The 18,346-nt window shown below is 41.3% G+C and overlaps 1 protein-coding gene across 2 annotated transcripts in view; it reads right to left on the bottom strand.

The window, feature by feature from the left end:
* PRPS2 (phosphoribosyl pyrophosphate synthetase 2) overlaps positions 1 to 18,346 on the bottom strand; it is a 42,382-nt gene extending 24,036 nt beyond the window's left edge. Inside the window, exon 1 of one of the 2 annotated variants that reach the window (XM_089511622.1) lies at positions 18,278 to 18,346. In XM_089511622.1, the coding sequence (XP_089367748.1) occupies positions 18,278 to 18,315 (38 nt within the window). In that variant the 5' untranslated portion in view covers positions 18,316 to 18,346. Of the gene's footprint in view, positions 1 to 15,735; positions 15,995 to 18,277 lie in introns of those variants that run through there. The other variant, XM_089511621.1, reaches the window with a different exon arrangement.

The raw sequence follows: 18,346 nt of genomic DNA, 5'->3' as shown, positions 1-18,346 counted from the left end.
TAGAAGAAAAATTGGTTGTATACCGTAACTAAAGCGAGACCTGCAAATTGCTGCACCCTGTGTTACCTAAGCACACAATGTAGTTTTTACTATCTGAAAAATAGGTGGTGGGGGGATGAAAACAGCATCCACAAACTTTATAACAAACAAAATCAAGTTTATCATTTGGTCAGAAAGTCTCATATAGGCACAGCTGTGATGACTATCATATCACGATATAAAGTTTATCTAAAAACTGAAAATACTAAACTGTTCAATAGCATTAGAATTAAAAGATATAGCTGTGTTAGTCTGTAGAATCAGTATGTAGAGAGATCTTGTAGCACTTTTGAGACAACTTCTTTCTTTCAGTTAGTTTCAAAGGTGCTACAAGATATCTCTACATATTGTTCAATAGTGTATTACCATGATCGTAACATTATATGGCATATTAACTGTGACCAAAATTAGTCACACTTAACCAATAAGCATATCCATAAAATATTAATATCAGATTAATAAGATTAAATATTACTATCATCTAATCAGAATCATTTCCTGATAGATCTTCTGAAACTGAGCCTTCATTCTCATTTTCATGCACTTCAGAAAAACTGAGGTTCACGTGAATTGGTTACCACTCACTGTGTGTGGAAGTGCATTTTGGGTTGAAGCACAGTGTGCACAGGAATCTTATTCTCTAACCCTGAACAATATGCTTTTTTAGACAATACAAAGCATGTACCAGTATTAAATTTTGTATGTAAGATTTAAATACTGTTACATGCTTCACATGTTGCTGTTGTGAGCCTTGAAGTCGTTTCCAGCTTATGGCAAACCTAAGGTGACCCTATTACAGGGTTTTCTTGGCAAGATTTGTTCAGAGGGAGGTTGCCTTTGCCTTCATGCATACCTAAAGCGATTCTTCAAAAGGGAGAGAAGGGCAGGCCAGCTCCATCGGGCCTATCCTGAAAAAGAAGAAAGCCCTCCCTCTATCCACCATCATCCAGAGGGAGAGAAGGGCAGCTCCATTGGGCCTAACCAGAAGAAGAAGGGCTCTCCCTCCAGTCCATCTGCCTTGTTCCATGCCTCAGAGGGACAGAAGATCTACTGGACTTTCCCCCTTTCCCACTGCCATACCCTTCTTCTTTTGTGTCTTGACTTTTTAGATTGTAAGCCTGAGAGCAGGGAAATGTCTAATTTACAATTTGTAAACCACTCTGAGAGCTTTTTGGCTGACAAACAGTGTATAAATACTCTAAATAAATAAAATAAATAAATTTCACAAGAGAAAATACTATTTTGAGTTCTCATCTACATTCTCCAATGGCTCCAATCTTTCACTCTTTGCTACAGACTTTTTTTTTGGTAGCTTCATATTTCTATATGGTGATGGCCCACATTGGTGGATGCTTGATCCTATGGGAAAGGAAGCATATAAATAAAAGATTATTATTATTATTATTATTTGCCTACTGATCAAATTCCTGTTTTAAAATGCACTTTTTATATTTTACTACTTAAGATGGCTGATGGTAGATCAGGTTCTACTAGCAGATCTTTGTGTGATTTGCTGTTAACCAAGGTAGACTTTTGATACCCAATTGCTGCAACAAACCTCCACCACAAAGAATAAACAAATTGCATTTATCTCCAGCCTTTCCTCCATCATGCAGAAGGTGACATCTATAACTCCTTTTCTTCCTACTTCATAATCACAGCAACCCTGTAAGGTAATAAGCCAACTTGAAATAGTGACTGCCCAAAGATTACGCAGTGAATTTCATGACGTAGCATGGATTAGAACCTGATCTCTCAAGTCCCAATCCAGCACTCCTAACTAGTCTACATTACATTGGTTCTTTAATTCTGTTACTAAAATAAAGAAAATTGAGGGAGATAACCAGAAGAGGAATTGTGTGGAACAACTAGGTTCGCTATAGGTCTGACTTATTGCCCCCATGACAAACTTATCACGAGGGTTTTATTGTTAGGAAGAGTTCAGAGGGAGTTTACCTTTGACATCCACTGAGGCTGAGAGCATGCAACTTCTCCAAGATCACCCAGTGGGTTTCCATGGCTTGAGCAAGGATTTGAACTCTGGTTTCCAGACTTGTAATTCAACATTCAGATCACTTTACCACATTGATTCCAGCATTTTGAATTCTTTAGTTGTATGTCTTTTGCACCAGACTCTGGAAGGTGCATCTTGAGAGTCTAATTTTTTAAAAAATAGCTAAAAGAAGCTCCTCAAAACCCTGAAATTGTACCATTCCCAGGGATAAGTCCTCCTATTTTGGAGCAGTTCAGTTAGGCTACTGGTAAGTCCTCATTCCGACTCAGTAAGAGGAAAGACAGATGGGCTCAGACACTTCCTGAGCTGGAAAAACCAATCACAGACTTGCAGCACAGGAAAAATCAAAGGAAAGGGATAGAGTATTTTCTCCTGTGCCATGAGGGTATCCAACTTTCATATTTAACACAGCATCATAATTTAAGGATGAATGTAATTGCCACTTAGCCTTTGAAAGTATCAAATCTAGCCAGCCATGATTTATGTGTGGCCTTGAACAGGTTGCCTTGCTCTTTTAGACTGATCAGGTTACTAAGGAAGAAATTTGCTGGCTTTGCCCTTTAACTCTATCATGTGGTTTCAAATTACATACTCAACACAACAGAGAGCTTGCCCAGCTATATGGTTTAAGAGCACACCTCACCTGAGCTTATCTTCCTTGTAAGTTTGTTTCTTCCAGTCCCTGCATACAACCAAATCATGTGGAAGATGGGGCAAAAACATATACACACTTTACCTTAAAACTATTGTTATTACTTGAACAGTTATTGAGAGAAGAGAAGGCTGCAAAGAAAAGAAAATTACTGGGAAAGGGACAGAAGGAGGTCAGGTGGAAATAGTAAGGAACATGTACAAATTATTCATATATAACCAAAGTTGTAAAATGGGGAAATTATAAGTAATTCTTAGAATAATTCTCATGTTCATAACTCTCCTGCCCAAAGGTAACTCAGCAGAGAGAACGTTATGCCCTTGATGATTACAAAATGTAACTATTCATACTTTGTTTACTAACACCAGATTTGTTTATATTCCTTTCAGAAGGGAAAACAACACACATCCAGAAGAATGTTTAAATTTAAAGCAGCCATGTTCAAAGAGAGTAACAACATTCAAAGAATATTTTAACAATAATTAAACTACTGGTAACTAAAACCCCAACTGACAGGACAGCATGACATGTGATTACTAGATCAATGTCATCTTAAAATGCCAAGGTTAATAACAAAGTATTTTAAAGTATTTAACTTTAGGGCATGATTGCACAATAAGCTGAACAAAGGTGCCTCCTCTCACAGAGAAAGAGGTTTAGATGAACCAATTGTCGGACAGAATTCACCAACTGGGATGCAAACACACAAAAGGCCCCTTCTTGTGTCTCAGAGAACTTAGAATCCATCCACAGGGGATGCAAAAAGGGCCTCTCCTTCACACATTTGGATCTTGACACAATGAGACAAGATGAGGTGGTTTTCAAGGCACTCTCAACCCAAGCCAGTACAGGTAACAATAAATAAATTACAGACCAGCACCACCAATACTCAGGATTACGCCTAGAAGAATAAGCACTACATATTTTCTACAAAGCATATAACATAACTGAACAACTGTGTTCCTATACACTCCCTAAACTGCTGCATTCTGAACCAACAGAGTTTTCTGAAAACTTTTTGAAGATGGCCACACAAACTCTGAGTGCACTACATTTCAATCTTCATAGAATCATAGCATTGGAAGAGACCTCAAGGGCCATGAAGTCCAACTTAATGTAACTTTGGGTAAATTCAGACTCTCCCCCAAATGGATGCAGTTGGTATGCTAGGCTAAGCTAAGATGGCATGCCCTCACTAGTCACAGCTGTTATTTGGGCACCCAACAGCAAGTATAAGAAGAGCACTACTCCATTAAAAGCAAATTTACACCTCTCACCAAGGGAGCAGATTTCCTGGCTGCACTTCAGCTTGTTAAAGCTCATTTACTGTAGTATATGGACTGCATTCAGACCTCAGCTGAAGACATGGACACGTTCCCTGGAATCAGATGGACAGCAGAGAGAGAGAGAGGGAGAGATCTCTGTTGTCTACATGAGCCTCAAATCCCCAGATGATCTCTCCTAGATTTATGTAGATGTTAAAAAAGGAGGACATGGTGGAACTTGAATTACATGTGAAATGTCACAGTGTCAAGGTGAATCCACTGACACTATCTTCTGAAACTGTCCTCCCTGAAATGACCTAAATTATTATAAAAATGGTGGCTCCAAGACCCATGCCCGTCAGGTGATCCAGAAAGACAGCAAAACTGAATATATCGAAACTGTTAAGAGAGCCATCAGAAGCAACAAGCTACTCCCCTTTCTGTTTTTTCATGACCAAAATGGGCCAAAACTAGTCTTAAAGCCAGACTGAAATGGGTCTAGATCAGGGTGGACATACTCCAGAGCATGGAAGGCCACACCACCAGGGTAGTCATTTTGGTGAGCAGAAGGGATGCCATGGCCCACCTGATCACCTGGTAACAGCCTGGCTGATCTGGGGGGCAGGGGTAAAGCAGCCTTTCAAACCTTTTTTAAGCATTTAGGAAAGGGTTAGGGGGGGCATATTTTTTACTGAAAAAATCTATCAAAGCCTTTGGGGGAGGTCGATGGGGATATCAAAAACTGCAAGGGACCTCTAAAAGGGCTACCTGTGTTCCATAGCCTGCATAGAATCATAGAATCATAGAATTGTAGAGTTGGAAGAGACCACTAGGGCCATCCAGTCCAACCCCCTGCCATGCAGGAAATCCAAATCAAAGCATCCCCAGCAGATGGCCATCCAGCCTCTGTTTAAAGACCTCCAAGGAAGGAGACTCTATCACCCTCCGAGGGAGTGCATTCCACTGTCGAACAGCCCTTACTGTCAGGAAGTTCCTCCTAATGTTCAGGTGGAATCTCTTTTCCTGTAGCTTGCATCCATTGTTCCCGGTCCTGTTCTCTGGAGCAGCAGAAAACAAGCTTGCTCCCTCCTCAATATGACATCCTTTCAAATATTTAAACAGGGCTATCATATCACCTCTTAACCTTCTTTTCTCCAGGCTAAACATCCCCAGCTCCCTAAGTCGTTCCTCATAGGGCATGGTTTCCAGACCCTTCACCATTTTTGTCGCCCTCCTTTGGACACGCTCCAGTTTCTCAATGTCCTTTCTGAATTGTGGCGCCCAGAACTGGACACAATATTCTAGGTGGGGCCTGACCAAAGCAGAATACAGTGGCACTATTACTTCTCTTGATCTAGACACTATACTTCTATTGATGCAGCCTAAAATAGCATTGGCCTTTTTAGCTGCCGCATCACACTGTTCACTCATGTTCAACTTGTGGTCTACTTGGACTCCTAGATCCCTTTCACACGTAGTTTCATTCAGCCAGGTGTCACCCATCCTATATCTGTGCATTTTATTTTTCCGCCCTAAGTGCAATACCTTACATTTCTCTGTTGAATTTCATTTTGTTAGCTTTGGCCCAGCTTTCTAGTCTATTCAGGTCATTTTGAATCTTGATCCTGTCCTCTGGGGTATTAGCTATTCCCCCTAATTTGGTGTCATCTGCAAATTTGATAAGTATGCTCCCAATTCTGTCATCCAGGTCATTGATAAAGATGTTGAATAGCACTGGGCCCAGGACAGAGCCCTGTGGGACCCCACTGGTCACTTCTCTCCAGGATGAAAAGGAGCCATTGTTGAGCACCCTTTGGGTTCGGCCGGTCAACCAATTACAGATCCATTTAACAGTTCCTTTGTCTAGCCCACATTTTACAAGCTTGTTTGCAAGAATGTCATGGGAAACCTTGTCAAAGGCCTTACTGAAATCAAGATATACTATATCCACAGCATTCCCTTCATCTACCAAGCTGGTAATTTTATCAAAGAAAGAGATTAGATTTGTCTGGCATGACTTGTTTCTCTGAAACCCATGTTGACTTTTTGTGATTATGGCATTGCCTTCTAGATGTTCACAGACTCTCTGTTTAATGATCTGCTCCAGAATCTTTCCTAGAATTGATGTCAGACTAACTGGACGATAATTGTTGGGATCCTCTTTTTTCCCCTTTTTGAAGATGGGGACAACGTTTGCCCTTCGCCAGTCTGCTGGGATCTCTCCTGTTCTCCAGGAGTTTTCAAATATGATTGCCAATGGCTCCGATATTACTTTTGCCAGTTCTTTTAATACCCTTGGATGGAGTTCATCTGGTCCCGGAGACTTAAATTCATTTAGATTAACAAGGTGTTCCTCTACTATCTCTTTACTTATTCTGTGCTGAAATTCCCCTATGCATGATTCCCATCTCTTCTGTACAGAATCTGTTTCCACTAAGGAGTTGTGATTGTCCCAATCACAGATAGGAGAAGTGTCCCAGCTACTCTGCAGAGTCATATTTTGACAAATGCAATAGACAAAATCTGAAAAAGCACTTAAAATTTAGTGAGGTATGTGGCAACATGAAAATGTATTGTGGATTTCACAAAACGAGGGTGTAGCAGATTGCTTATTGATTTATTGTGAGTACTTTATTCCCCACCCTTCTACAGAATTCTCAGAGGAAATAATACTGTCATGTATATAAATCCATAAAATATGAGAAAGTGTAGTCCCATGCAAGCTTACTTACTCAGAACTACTGACTTCAATGGAATCTTTTCCCAGACACATGTGTACAGAATTACAGTATAAGAGGCCCAAGGGAACATAAAGAATATTGGCACAGAAAGAATATTGACCACAACACTAGACAACTCTTTCTTTCTAGAGATCTTCTCCATTTTCATATTCTAAGTTCCCCACCTCTACCAGTTCTTTGGTTCTTTACCATCCTGCCAGTTCCAGAATCTGTTAGCAAGAGGCACAGTTCATAGCTCTCCTACAAATAAAGAGACACTAATTTAATTATTCAGAGCCAGCGTAGTGTAGTGGTTTGAGTGTTGGACTAAGATTCCAGAGACCAGGGTTTGAATCTTGGCTCAGCCATGTAAACCCACTGGATGATCTTGGGCAAGTCAAACTCTCTCAGCCTCAGAGGATGGCAATTGCAAACCCCCTCTGACAAAACATATTAAGAAAACCCCATGATAGGGTCACCTTAGGGCTGTCCTAAGTTGGAAACGACTTAAAGGCACATAACAACAACAATTTAATTATTATAAACCCCAAAGCTGCAAAATTGTAAATCCATTATGAAGGCCAATCAAAAGGGTAAAGTTGTTAGTTACCACTATTTAAGACGTAACCGAACAATGGGTTGGATCCAAATTTAATCATAATTACGATAGATGCATCAAAAATAATGGGATTTGATGAACATCAGCACTGATCTGTCCTGTTTAAGTTTGACTAAATCTTGACCAAACTCAATGAAAAGAGAAAGAGACCAAAAAAGTTGCTAAAGGTGCTTTACAGACCGCCCAAAAGGGCGGTCTGCCGGCGCCGGTGTTTGCTGCATCAGGGAACCATAGCGGACAAACTGCACGATTCCTTGGTGCAGCAAAAAACCCCACAAAAACCGGGTTCTTTTTGTGGTGCGGTAATGCCATTTTGTATGTGCTCGGCACGTACTAGGGTTAGGGCGTCCGGAAAGGACGCCCTTTCGTAACTCTAGTACGTGCTGAGCATGTACTATTGGCGCATCTGGAATGCGCCCAAGTTACTAATCTTTCCCTATTTCCATCATCCCTTCCCATTTTATCTAGGTAGCTCAGAGAAAAGCCTGGTTCACAGCCAAATTATGTTGTGGTTCTGCGAACCAATTTGTGCTTCAGAATTATGGCACTTTCCACCTTGCAAGCTAACTTTTTACCAAGCTTTTGGTAAAGTCTTTAGATCAGGAGTAGGGATCATAAGGTCCCCAAATATTACAGGACTACCTATTCCCAGCAGCCCTAACCTGCACAGCCAATAGAAAGGAATAGGTAAGAGTTTTGGAAGTTGTAATCCAACCACACTTGGAGGGCCATAGGATTCCTACTCCTTCTCTATGCTTAGGAAACCTGCCTAAAGTTTTCAGAAAGCAATGCCAATATGTCCTAACTTGTTAGCATTTCCAATGCAATGTAGAACAACTTTACTGTGTTCATTTTTAAAATGTTGTGTTACTGTCACTGAAATGATCAAGGCTCCCCCCCACCCCAATACACTTGCCCATTTAAAATGGTTTATGTCAGTCACACCAGTTGATTTGTTAAGGCTATATTAGCAATGCCTGCATATAAAGGCATGCATGCAATCATGTGCACTTTGGGAAGAGAATCGCTTAAAAGAGCCAGACAGACTGGCAGGCTATTGACTCTGGAACTCGCCCCCTAAGCTGGTCCAACAGAACAAGGGTTTGTTGACCCTCAGAGCAAGGCTTATCAATGTACACAGGCGTTTGCCTCCAGGTTTGTGTGGAAGGGGCTTGCATTTTCCTGGGAGAAGATTACCAGCATTTTAATACTGAGCCAAATAGTTAATTGCTCACTTCTATTAATGCGTAATATGGAACACACACTGCAAACTCAATGAACAGTGCTGCAATTAGAACCCAACAAATGCACCCAGGAAGGCCTCTCTAGTGATATTAAGCCAGGTGGTAAAATTCCTGTTTTGCTTACCATAGGAAAAGGTCTAATTTCCTTTGAACTAAACAAATATTCATGTTTCCACCTCATAACTCATGAAATCCAAAACATACTTGACAATATGAATTTCAGTCTCTATCACACACACACTACAATGAGCACAGGCATGACATTTAAAGACAATATTGAAAATGTATCAGTATATGCACTATCCAGGTTTACATGTTAACTAGGAAGGAAGCAAAAGGCTGTAAACCCTGCCACGTATACATATGGTAATAAATAAAGCATGTTTGTAACCTGTAAAATCTAAGATAAAACAGCAGCCATCACAATAATCTACCAGTATTATTTCAGTACTTATTCATCGGTCAAGTATTCAAATAAACGAAGTTACATCAGTGAGTGATAATGTGTTTGGATATGGAAACAATATCAACTACACAAAAAAATCTCATAAAGTTATTATCTGTCAGACTAATGTAACTCATAGAATTGTTTATTAGGACTCCCCCCCCCCCAAAAAAAAAAAAAAACCACTCTGAGCAAACTCAAGGAAAGGCTGGATTAAAAAAGAGACATTATGCCATTCTTTAAAGCAGCTGTTTAACTGCTGCAGTAAGTCTTAATTAGTACATGATTCAACGAACAGACCAAGGTGCTAAAACAACATATACAATATGGATCCACAACAAACACAAGAAAGACAATGAAGGATTTAATATAAAATGAACCAAGAATTATAAAATGCTGGTATGGACTCAGACTAAAGCGACTACTCAAGGCACATATTTCTCATTGAGATGGAAATATTTTAGTCATTTGGAATGCGCTAAAAGGTTTTGGTGGCAGAGAAGAACTAAGAATGGCAAGCAGAGATGGAAAAGGGGATTGCAGGGAAAAGAGACCAGAGATCATAGACTGACTCTAAAGTACTCTTCTGGCAAAACGAATAGTCTTGTAGTCCCCTCCCAGGTATGTTCCATACAGCAAGGCAGGGTTGGCTGGTTTAAACTAGGTTGGTTTAAACCATGGTTTAAATCTTAGTTTAAACCAAATGACTTTAAAAAACCCACTTCTGGTTTTTTAAACTAATTATTCTCATATATATATATATATATATATATATATATATATATATAGACAGACTGTCCATTATTACTATTTTCTAACCAAACAAACCAACAAAGACTGTCTAAATTTAAACATTTTAATTTTAATAGTTTACAGGCAGTGATAGTTGTTACTTTGTAATCCTTTTATTTTATAGGGTAAGAAATGTCATTTAGAAACTAATCCTTCACCTAAAGGCCAAAGCACACTGCAGAAATGATCCAGTTTGAGCTGGCTCTAACTGCCCTGCCTCAATGCTAGGGAATCCTGGGAACTGTGAGACATTTAGCTTTCTCTGTAAGAGAGTTCTTGTGCCACAATAAACTACAGTTCCCAGAATTCCCTAGCACTGAACCACTGCAGTCTCAAATTGGACTATTTCTGCAGCATGTTTTGGCCCTAGCAAAAGTTCAATCAAAACAACCTGCTCTAAAAGAGCAGTTTTAAGGGAACAATTATTATTGAGGCTAGTGACCATAATATCTGATTTGCACTTTACTACTTAATTTTCAGGTTTGGTCCTATATTGGTGTAATCCTACACATTAATGGAAAAAAACTGGTCAAACAAACAAAAAAATGGGTTTTTCTTTTTGGTTTTTTAAACTGTTTTCCCCCAAACCCTGAGGCTGGTGAACTCATCACAAAAGATTTGCAAGTGGAGAGATGCAGATGGAAGGAAAATTCCTGTGACCTAATGCTTGCTCCCATAACTTTGGAATTAGCCCATTCAAAAACAATGCTGCTTTAGCTGATCAAGGTTAACCAACCAAGTGCATTAGCACCTATTCATTTGCAAGGCATGTGCCATAACCAGCCCATAAACTTGATTTAAATGAGGCACAGTGAATACTTCTGTTATACAGATAATCAGAAAAAAGAAAAAGAGAAGAAAAACCTGTCAGTGACAAACAGAGCTGAGCTTTGACAGCAAGGCATAGTTAGTTGAATGAGCAGAACTTAATGGGGACAGAGAAACCATCCTGACAAATTTAAATTAAATAAAAAAAACAATCTATTAAAGTATGTTTTAGTCCAATTATTGCAACTCTGTATTATCCTGTTCTGGGTTGGTTTTTACAGCCACTATCAATACCAATTGGAGTCACTTTCACTGGTGATTTTCACGTTTCAGGAAACATAAGCAATAAGCTTCTTTTGATTATACATGTGAAGCCGAGGCGATTAGTCTGCACACAGCGCATGTTCTAAGCCCCAGGGTAGGTCACATGCTGGAAAATTAAAAGAGGCAGATAGAAATAATAGTGCCATTTGCCCTCCAAATCACTTTAGGACAGCTGAAATGCTAAGCACATATACAGTACTCGAAATCAACAGGCCTTGCTTCTACACAAGTACACTTAAATTCAGGAATGCAAGCGTCTCCAACATATAAGTTATAAATACTGTACAGCGAATTCAGAACTATTTTAGTTCATTTTCCTCTACATTAACCATTTGTCCTCTCATCCTTAGAAATCAAGTAAGATCTTGGAAGGACCTGTACCTATGTCTACACCTCCTCCGCTGATTTCACTGATTTTTAGCCATGCACTCACTCCTATTTATAACTCTGTGAGTGAGAATTGTTGTTGTTCTTCTTGTGTCCCTTCAGGTTGTTTCTGACTTATGGTGACTCCAAGGTGAACCTATCATGGGGTTTTCTTGACAAGATTTGTTCAGAGGAGGTTTGCCATTGCCTTCCCCCGAGGCTGAGAGCATGTGACTTGATCAAGGTCATCCAATGGGTTTCGTGGCTGAGCTAGGAATTGAACCCTAGTTTCCGGAGTCACAGTCCAACGCACAAACCACATCATATTGGATCTCACCTTGGAGTGAGAATACATGTGTTTTAATGCATAGGTGGACAACTTTGGGTCCACAGACATTACTGAATCCAACTCCTATCAATCCTAGCCAGCATAATCAAATGAGGGACAATGGGTGTTGCACCACTACCACATGGAGAAGTACTCCCTTAGATTAATATTAAACCCCATATTAAGCCTCATTAAATAATTGACTCTGATGTGAAGAAAGTTTTCCATTCCAACTGTCTTGGACTGCAGCTTCCATAATCCCTCACAAGCGGCAGCCACACAACACAGTTAATGCAGTTTGACACCGCTTTTATTGTCGTGGCTACATCCAATGGAACCCTGGGATTTGTAGTTTATTGTGGTACCAGAACTCTCTGACAGAGAAGGCTAAATATCTGACAAAATTACATACCCCAGAATCCCATTGCATTGAGCCATGACACTTAAAGCGGTGTAAAACTGTGTTAACTCTGCAGTGCAGATTCAGCGACAGAGTGGAGAGTTCTTTAGAAACACCAGACTGTGAAGACACTTCAAGTCAAATGTAATGTCCCATTCCTTTCCTTATCCTGTTTTCCATATTGCTATTCTGCATCAATTCAGGTAAGTCAAACCATGCTAATGCAGCCTGTCAGGTGGAAGGAGATGCCACCCACCCATCTTGACAAAAATTACATGTAAGTCACACATGAAACAGTAGATCTATTTGATAGAAGCATTACATTTTCTGAAGGTACTAAATAAGGAAAAATGAAATAATTTATTGCTGAAGGGCTTTGTGGGCAAAAACACATGGATGCTCCACTGTGAAAGACCATCAGGAATAAACATAGAGGTATGGTTGTTGTGTGCCTTCGAGTTTTTTCTGGTTTGTGGCAACCCTAAGACCCTATCATGGGGTTTTCTTGGCAAGATTTGTTCAGGCTGAGAGAATGTGACTTGGCCAAGCTCACCCAATGGGTTTCGTGGCCAAGCAGGGAAACTGAACCCTAATGTCCAGAGTTATCATCCAACCATCAAACCACTATGTCATGCTGGCCTTTCACAAATGATACAGTCAGGAATCTGACATTTGGAGAAATTGTCAGGAGACCCAAGGTGCAAAGCATAACTCAACACATGAGTAAATTTTACACATAAAAAGTCTGGGGGAGGGGGGATAAGGGCTTTCACTTCTGGCACCCCGCCTTGAGCAACTCTCACATCCACTCCACATTTTGAGGACCACTGTCCTATTCAGGGTGACCAGATGTCATAACCACAAAGCAAGGCAAGGCTCTGCAAAAGGTAGGGTATTCAAGAAAAGTGGAGGACACTCCAAAATAAATGCTAAAAACACTAATATAAATGTAAATTCTAGCATCCTGGGCATGCTCAAAATGGAGGATATTTTGGAATTCTTCCTGGGCAGAAGGCTGAAATGGAGTACATGTCCTGGAAAAGGAGGACATAATCCTACTCTGAAGTAGAACAGACTCTGCTCATAGGCTGCTTCAGGGAAGCCATAACTAGTCCCTTCCAATAGATGTTGCCCCCAGTGGAACTCAGTATCAGACTCGCGACTGTCAGTACTCTCCTGTGGAACCATGGCAGTTACTCAAAATTTGTTAACACAGAATAATATTTAAGGATAATCTTGAAGATTCTACTCATTCTGAAGTAAAGGCCTTCATCATTAGTATAGCAATTTGGGACTAATTCACAAAGTATGTTTATACATGTGCAAAATAGTTTATGCATAGACTCAACAGAAAACTAGAAGCCAAACCCTTGGTATCCACGGGGGCTTGGTCCCAGGACCTTCCTCAGAGACCAAATTCCATGGATGCTCGAATCCCATTATATTCAACCGAGTGATAAAATAGTGTCCCAGCATGGCATAGTGGTTTGACTGCGACTCTGGAGACCAGGGGTTGATTCCCAGCTCGGACATGAAACCCACTGGGAGACCTTGAGCAAGTCACACTCTCTCAGCCTCAGGGGAAGGCAATGGCAAACCTTCTCTGAAAAAAATCTTGCCAAGAAAACCCCATGGCAGGTTCACCTAATTGTTGCCATAAGCTGGGAACAATTTGAAGACACACAGCAACAGACAACAAACAGCAAAACCATTATAACTATTTAATATTTTCAAGCCCTGGATGCTTGAATTTGTAGATGCAGAAATGAGAGATGGCTGTATCTCTTATATATACACAAAGAGAGTCCTTTTCAGGAAATGGGATTGGCCACAATTGAGAGTTGTGTCTACAATTCATGGGAAACCTAGATTCCCACTCCACTCAGGTGCAGATCTATCTTCAGACTGAAGATCCAGCAAAGGATAGAATAATGGGTTCATAGGTGGGAGTAAGGGAAAATCCAAATAAAGTACCATTTCTTGGGCAGGTTTATAAAAGTAGCCTGTACTACTGTAAAGTATAATAACATCCAAAATCCACAAAACACAGTGGATTTTGTGATCCCTTTAGGATCAGGGAACCGAAATGCACAAAATACAGGTCGCAAGCGTTCAAGCTTCCAATGCAAAAGTGTTACAAATCATACAGGAGAGCACTGTCACATTTCCCCCTTCTGTGCGATTTATAACATCTTTGCCTGATGAGTAAGCCAGTGGAGCTTTAAAAGCATGCAACCTATATTTTGTGTGCTGGCCAATAAAGGCATCCCTGTTTTGTGTATTTTGGAAGTTGTTGTACTTTGCTACATGTCCAATATGTCTACCCCTGGGTATGTTTTCTGTGCCACTTTAAGAGTGCTCTGTGCTGGTTGAACATTTGGGCAAGATTCCCTTAAAACGGGTAAGTTACTCTTTGCCACCCTGTCACACAAGCTTGAAAGATCTCACTGCAGACTCTTGTCACACAAACAGGGAACAAGCAGCCACACACTCCCTTTTCACACAACTGGAGAGGGTCCTTTGCACAACCAAGTACAGGTAGAGTCTCCCGGATCCAAAAGGTTTGGGACCAGAAGGGTTTGGGATTTTGGAGATGGGACCCAAGTCTAAACCCAGAATTCATTTATGCATATATCCACATAGCCTGAAGGTAATTTTTCTACACAATACTTAGGTAACTTTGTGCTTGAAACCAAGTTTGCGTATACATCCGAAAGCAAGTGTCCACCCATGAGGACGATTTTGGAGCATTTCAGGATAAGGGAGACCTAGGTGATGAGATGTTCTCCTTTTCCAGGACATGTCCTCCATTTCAACCTTCTTTCCAGGAAGAATCCCAAAATGTCCTCCATTTTGATCAGGACTGAGAAGCAGGAATTTATATTGATATGGCTGTTTCCAGTTGTTACGTTGCAAGTTCTACATTTTTCTCGAATGTCCTATATTTTGCAGTGCCTTGTCCTCCTTTGCGGTTAGGGCAGCTGGTCGGGGAGACTCAGCCTGTAGTAGCTGCCTCTGGGTGCATCCACACTCTACAAATCATGCAGTTTGACACCACTTGATGTTCCAGGGCTTCAGGCGATGGAATCCTGGGATTTGTAGTCTTATGAGACACTTAGCCTTCTCTGTCAGAGACCTCTGGTGTCACAACAAACTACAAATCCCAGGATCACATAGTGTGGAGCCCTGGCAGTTAAAAGCTGTATCAAACTGCAATATTTCTGCAGTGCAGATTCAAACCTTAGTCAACCTGGCCAAAGAAATGTAGAAATAATGCCCTTTGATGCCCACTTTAACAGCCAAAGCTCCATCCTACAGAATCCTGGGATTGGTAGTTTGATAGGGCACCTGCCTTCTTGGGCTTGTGACACTACAAATCCCAGAATTCTATAGGAAGGAGCACAAAGTGGTGGGATTGGTAGTTTCGTGAGGCACACAGCCCTACCTGGGCAGAGGAGACCAAAACCCACGTGGAACTACAAATCCCTGGGTTCCACAGGAGCCAGGGGGGCCTATAGCATCCACACTGGAGGGATAACCCGGTTTTGCACCGCTTTACCTCTTTCTGTGGCTCTTTGCTATGGAATTCTGGGATTCCTTTGCTTTGCTCCGCTCTGGGCCCACAACAAACTCCAACTCCCAGAATTCCATAGCAAAGAGCCAGACAAGAAGTTAAAGCGGTGCCAAACCGGGTTATCCCTCCAGTGTGGACGCATCCTTTGTAGTAGTAGCTGCACTCCCTGCTGCAATGGGTCTGACCTGGTTTCCTGGTTGCTGAACTTCTTGGTGACCACTTTGCCCAGGTCCAGCCCGAGCCGGTCAGCCACGCGCTGCGAGAGGTCCTGGTGGGAGCTGCCGCTGAAGAGGACGATGTTGGGCATGGCGAGGAGGGAGGGAGGGAGGCTCTTTCAAGACAGAGAAAGAGAGACAGAGGAAGCGCGCGCAGCAGGCAGACGGCAGACAGAAACACAGTCGGAGCGCGAGAGAACGCGCGCACACAGCAGGCAGATCATGTAGCCCGAGCCCCGCCCACTTTTGGTTCAAGCCCCGCCCCTTTCCCTTTCCCCTTCGTCTGAGCGCGCCCTAAAGCGGGACGTCTTCCTCCGTCTTCTTAGGGACGGCCGTGATGGCGTCACGGAGGGCGGGAAGGAGAGGGAGGGAGGGGCTCCGTTGCCACGACACCAAGGAGGGAGGGAGGGGCTGGGGCGGCCGTTGAAAACCCATAGAGTTAGAGACATAAAAAAAAGAGAAGAGTGACACACAACCCGAGTTTCCATTTGTAAAATCTTTTCATAGGAAGAGTTAAAACAACTACAGTACACTCCATATTTGCTGTGGTTAGGGGCGCAGGACCCCGTGAATGTGGAAAAAACACGCAAATAACATAAACACTTACGTTTTTTACCTGAGAGAATACCTCCCTAGGAATCTCTAGGTCCTCCAGTGAAACTCTATGGGCAACATTGACCATAGAATTGCACTGGAGGAGCTACAAATGTCAAATGGAGGGTTCTCCCCTAGGAATCTTTTCTAGGATCCCAAACACACTGCGGAAATAATACAGTCTGAGACCACTTTAACTGCCCTGACTCAGTGCTAGGAAATCCTGGGAACTGTAGTTTGTTCTGGCACTAGAGCTCTCTCTCTGACAGAGAAGGCTAAATGTCTCACAAAACTATAGTTCCCAGAATTCCCTAGCATTCAGCCAGGGCAGCTAAAGCGGTCTAAAACTGGATTATTTCTACAGTGCGTTTAGGATCCATGTCCTTCAGTGTGACTTTTGGTTAAAAGTTGACCATAGAGTTGCGCTGGAGGACCTGGAAATTCCCAGAGAGAGCATAAAATCCTTGATTAATCAAATCCACAAAAGTCAAATCCGCAAATGATTGTATAAGCCATGGCTGCCTCATAATAGTGTGGTCGCTTTCTTTTGTGGAAGGGAGTCTAATCAATCTGTGAAACTATTCTGTGGAAGCCCCACTAGCCATATTTTGTTTGTTGTTGTGTGCCTTGAAATCTTTTTCATATGGCAACCCTAAGGTGAACCTATGACAGGGTTTTCGCAGCAAGATTCGTTCAGAGGGGGTTTGCCATTGCCACTCTCTGAGGCTGAGAGTGTGTGATTTGCCCAAAGTCACCCAATGGGTTTCCTTGGTCAATCAGGGATTCGAAACCTGGTCTCCAGAGTCCTAGTCCAAGGTTCAAACCGCTACACACTAAATTTCACCAAATAAAGGCTAAAAACACGATTTATGGATATAAATTCGAGTTCATTTACGTATTACTTATGCTGTATTTTATTATGGAGTCAATCATATTACCTTCGTCAAAATGCCTTGTTGACATGCAATATAAGGAGCCCTGGTGGCATAGTGGTTAAATGCCATTACTGCAGCCACAAGGGTTTTTTTGTTTTGTTTTGTTTTTAGATTGTAAGCCTGAGGGCAGGGAGCATCTAATTAAAAATAATAATAATTGTAAGCCACTCTGATAGCCTTTAGGATTAAAAAAAATAAGGTTGTGAGTTTGACCCTAGGCAGGGCTCCAGGGTCCACTCAGCCCTTCATCCTTTCGTAGGTTGCTAAAATGAGCACCCAGCTTGTAAGTGGCAATTGGCATACAGATTGTAAGCCTATTATTAAACTTTATTTAAGTATTATTATTTAGTATTACTACCAAACTTTATTTAAAAGTACTGTAAGTTTACACAGCACTGTACATAAAATAGAATAGAATAAAATAAAATAAAGTGCACTTGCCAGTGGTGGGCATTCTAGATAAATGGAATATAATACAAAAATGATGCACAATATCATTCAACAAAAATATACAAACAACAGATTAAAATAAACAACAAATAACAATCAAGTAATGTCTGCGAACACTCCCCTGAACAGAATTGTTTTTAATTCAGTTGCTGTTCCTAGTATTTACATAGAACTCTGAGCAAGACAAATGCATAAAATTGTTCTTTACTAGCAACAAACAATTGGCTGAATCTACATTTACAGTATATATTCAACTATAAGTCGAGAAATTTATGCCCCAAAATTGCCCCTAAAGTCTCGGGTAGACTTATATAAGGGTCAATACATCAGTAGTACTTAGAAGGGTCCTAAAGGAAGCAAACCTGATGCCCCAATCTCCACTGAACACCAATTCCTTCCCCATCCAGTCTGTTTTGCAAGCCTTTGCTTTCTAGCGGAAAACCTCGCCATTTAAAAACACTTGCTTCTTTCCCTGCTTCATTTTGAAAGCCTTTGCTTCCTATCAGAAAAACTCCCCATTTAAATCCACTTACTTCTCTCTTGCTCCGTTTTGCAAACCCTGGCATCCCATGGAACCTCTCCATTTAAATCCACTTGCTTCT

Source organism: Sceloporus occidentalis, unplaced genomic scaffold, assembly GCF_023333645.1.
Source record: "Sceloporus occidentalis isolate IW3139 unplaced genomic scaffold, rSceOcc1.0.p SCAF_2, whole genome shotgun sequence".
In the NCBI taxonomy this organism is placed as follows: Eukaryota; Metazoa; Chordata; class Lepidosauria; order Squamata; family Phrynosomatidae; genus Sceloporus; species Sceloporus occidentalis.
The sequence above is the reverse complement of the archived record's forward strand: the minus strand, read 5'-3'. Positions and strand labels throughout refer to the sequence as shown.